At 35.2% G+C, this 3,530-nt stretch overlaps 1 protein-coding gene across 1 annotated transcript in view; it reads right to left on the reverse strand.

Annotated features, from left to right (window-relative positions):
- The window catches only part of LOC101306897 (TATA-binding protein-associated factor 172-like), a 21,462-nt gene that overhangs the window by 12,982 nt on the left and 4,950 nt on the right, over positions 1-3,530 (reverse strand). The window contains exons 7-12 of the mRNA XM_004294879.1: positions 2,874-3,211; positions 1,695-1,800; positions 938-1,517; positions 660-792; positions 496-564; positions 47-258 (exon numbers count right to left, since the gene is read on the reverse strand). Of these exons, the coding sequence (XP_004294927.1) occupies positions 47-258; positions 496-564; positions 660-792; positions 938-1,517; positions 1,695-1,800; positions 2,874-3,211 (1,438 nt within the window). The remainder of the gene's footprint in view (positions 1-46; positions 259-495; positions 565-659; positions 793-937; positions 1,518-1,694; positions 1,801-2,873; positions 3,212-3,530) is intronic.

Here is a 3,530-nt window from a genome sequence, read left to right on the forward strand (position 1 = left end):
CTGCAAAGAACGGTAGGAAAAGATACTATGGACAACAGAAAAGTACCTGCTAGTGGATGGACTTAAATCATCCAAATCAAGTAATATGTCCCAAAGAAGCATCACCACAGAATGCAATGTTTGACCCTTTAATGCAACAATAGCAGATGCGGTAGGTATTAGAGCATCTGCAGCTACTGCTCGAACATCATCATCAGGGTCCTCTAGGCCAGCTTTACATGCAGGCAGAACCCTATCGAGTAAGTTATGTAGCATTTCCTGGTATCATGAAAATAAAAAAACAGTGGAGCATTAGGTAGTAACCATGTACTTCAAGAAATATATGCACCTGAAGAGCAAGTGTAAAATTATATAATGTGTGCATGTAATATCTCAGTAATGCAAGCACCAACCACCAAAACAAAAAAAGAAACAAATTTGTTGCATAGTTGATTAGTGGTTATGTGTTTACTAATGTTCTTCAACTGCAGTTCATTAGTCAAACCTAATATATACCTTCCGCACGGCCACCAAATACTTAATACTCAAAAGGCTCCCGTGACGAATTTCCCATTCTGGTCTACACTGAACAAATAGGAATATCAGAAGCACAAAAAAATACAACACATAGATTCCAACCAAGTACAACTAATATAACAGACCAAAAACATGGCAACTACCTGCATCTTCAACAAGATATTCAATGTTTCATGAACTAATGTTGGATGCATATATTTGAACACAACACCCAATGCTTGTGCACAGGTTTCACGTACGGGAGCAACTACCTGATCAGAGACATAATCTCCAAAACTGCAATCATTTTAAACATAATGTTATTAAGATAAGGAAGCTCCCATTTTCATACTAGAAATCAAAGTACAATATTTAGAAAAATAATATACGAGATCAGGCCCAGAGTTAAGGAAAAACACAGCAACCTTGAAAAAAAACATACCGGTCTAGTGACAATACACACAGGAAACGAATCGCACAATCTTGAAGAAATTCACAATTTTTAAGCCATGAATGCCTAACCAGTTTAACCAAGTTCAACAGCTCGTTATTTTCGGTAAGACTTCTCAGCAGATCCAGTTTCTGAGAGGATGCCTCACTCTTCAACTCAGTTGTACAGACCGGTTGCTCACCTGGATACAACTCAGGCTCCACCTTTAGAGAGCTGAAGCATAGTTGACCATTAACCTGCTCAGAAGGCAAATTACACCCACCATCTTGAACCTGCATACTGATATCTACATTCTCATCCTTGCTAGCAGAGATCATTGTTTCCAAAAATGGACATGAAACATCTTCAAACTTCGGCTTCTTCACCATTGTTCCAAATTCATCAATTGGAACTTGCACATTCAAATCAATCTCTCTGTTTCTCTTCATTGTCTGTGATGTCCATTTACTTTCTAAATCAGCAAACAGTGCATCATCCAGGCTCAAGTCAGGCATAAATACTCCGGCAGAAGCACCCTGATGGGTTAAAATTTCCCTCAATGCCATCACACCACCATGGCGTACTTCCCAAACTAAGAAAGATCAGAACAGTAAAATGAAGAAAAAAAAATGTATGAGAGACTACAACTGAAGTGCAACTTAAGCATATAAAAGAATATATAAAAAAAACTTATAGATTAAATCAATCAGGTAGTTTATGGACCCAGTATTTTCCAGAAGAGAATAATAACATAACTACAGTAGCCAACCTGGATCAAACATGTCTAGGATGAGTTGCTCAACAAAACTATGAAAAGGCCACCGCCCATCTCCATCTTCAAAGTTTTCTTCATCATGATCAAAGTCCATAGATTCCTGTGTAATTAATCAACATTATAATGCAGAAACTTATGTCCGGGCACAGAATAAGCAAAAGAGAAGAAAGAAACCAAAGTAAATCAGAAACTGATCATTGTATCCATATGTAGCTGAATAAATTTTTGTAGCATGTAGAAATCAACCTGTAGAAGTCTATAGAACATTAGTGTAAAACGCAAAACATCCAGTGCAAATAAATGCTAGCTATTAGAAAATGAATGTAAAATTTTGAATTATGAGAACCGAAACACTGCAATATTCACACTGCAAATATGCATAGGGTTTAGCGTTAAGAATTGATTATGCAAATACACAATGCAATTTATAAGTACATAATATTCTCTCCCCCATCTGTTTTGTTCTTTAATTTAAAATTTACTCATATTCTTCATAACCCTAATTTCCCTGAACAAGAAAGGTTAGTACTTTCTATTAGTATAAAATGCAGAACATCCGGAGCAAATACATGCTAGCAATTAGAACATGAATGTAAAATTTTGAATTACGAGAACCAAAACACTGCAAATATACATAGGGTTTAGTGTTTAGAATTTTGAATTATGCAAATACACACTGCAGTTCATAAGTATGTAATTATCTCTCCCCCCTATATTTTATTTTCTTTCTTTAAATTAACCATTTAATCATATTCTTCATACCCTTATTTTCCCTGAACAAGAAAGGTTGATACTTTCTAATAAAAAGATTAAATGATAGTTGAAGCTCATGTCCAATTTATATACTCTCCAATCATTTTAAATTCATTACAGTAGGATTTTACTTCCAAATCATGTGAAAAAGAAAAAGGAAAAGATATAGCACTTTTAAGCTTCAGTAGGAGTGATCTCCTCCTTTAACACTGCATGCAAAACTAAAACTGGTTGTTCCCTAAAAATAATTATCAAGGAACAAAGCAATATACAAGAAATAAATCAATAGCTTCAAAGCATTTCATCACTACCAACAAGAAGCCTCCATGTGAAATAGCATTTTAATTTCTAACAAAAAAATAGCTATACCTTATAAGTTTAGGAAACATTTAAATCAGCTAGCACCAAAACATTGATAACATCGAAAGTCCATACCTTATTAGTACCAAATGAATCAGGATATGAGCCCTTTGGTATGGTAATACTTTGAGCACAGGCCACCTCCATATCCCCATCCTCAGACCACCCCTTGGATTGGTCTTTTGAATTGATTTTTGCTTTTCGTTTTAGAAGATTCAATTCCCTTGGACTAGGCCTTTTAGATAAAACACTAGGAACCATATTTGCAACCAACTGCTGGATATTACGTGAGGTATAAACTCTCGGGTTAATCCCATTCCCATGGGAGTTGTGCAAAATTAGGTCTTCGTCTTTTATCATATCATTCATATCCATGAACTGCTCACATATATCCAAACCTGAATAATGAACAGTGAGATTACTGAAGAACCAGGAGAATGTACTACACGCTATTGGGACATGATTATTTCTTACAATTACCATGCTTGCTTCACCTGATACTAATATTTTCATCTTATCTATTAGTTTTGGGAAAATTTTAACAATAGTATATGAACTTTACGCCACTGAATGTTACGGTTATTCAACTATAAAAAATAACAAATTAGTACATGAACTAACAAATCTGAACCAACTGTTATACGTACCGTTACTAACCCCATTAGTTGGCATGTCAATTGACATATTTTCAGGGGTATACTTGTCTCTTCCGTTTTT

Source organism: Fragaria vesca, linkage group LG3 (genome assembly GCF_000184155.1).
Source record: "Fragaria vesca subsp. vesca linkage group LG3, FraVesHawaii_1.0, whole genome shotgun sequence".
Lineage (NCBI taxonomy): Eukaryota > Viridiplantae > Streptophyta > Magnoliopsida > Rosales > Rosaceae > Fragaria > Fragaria vesca.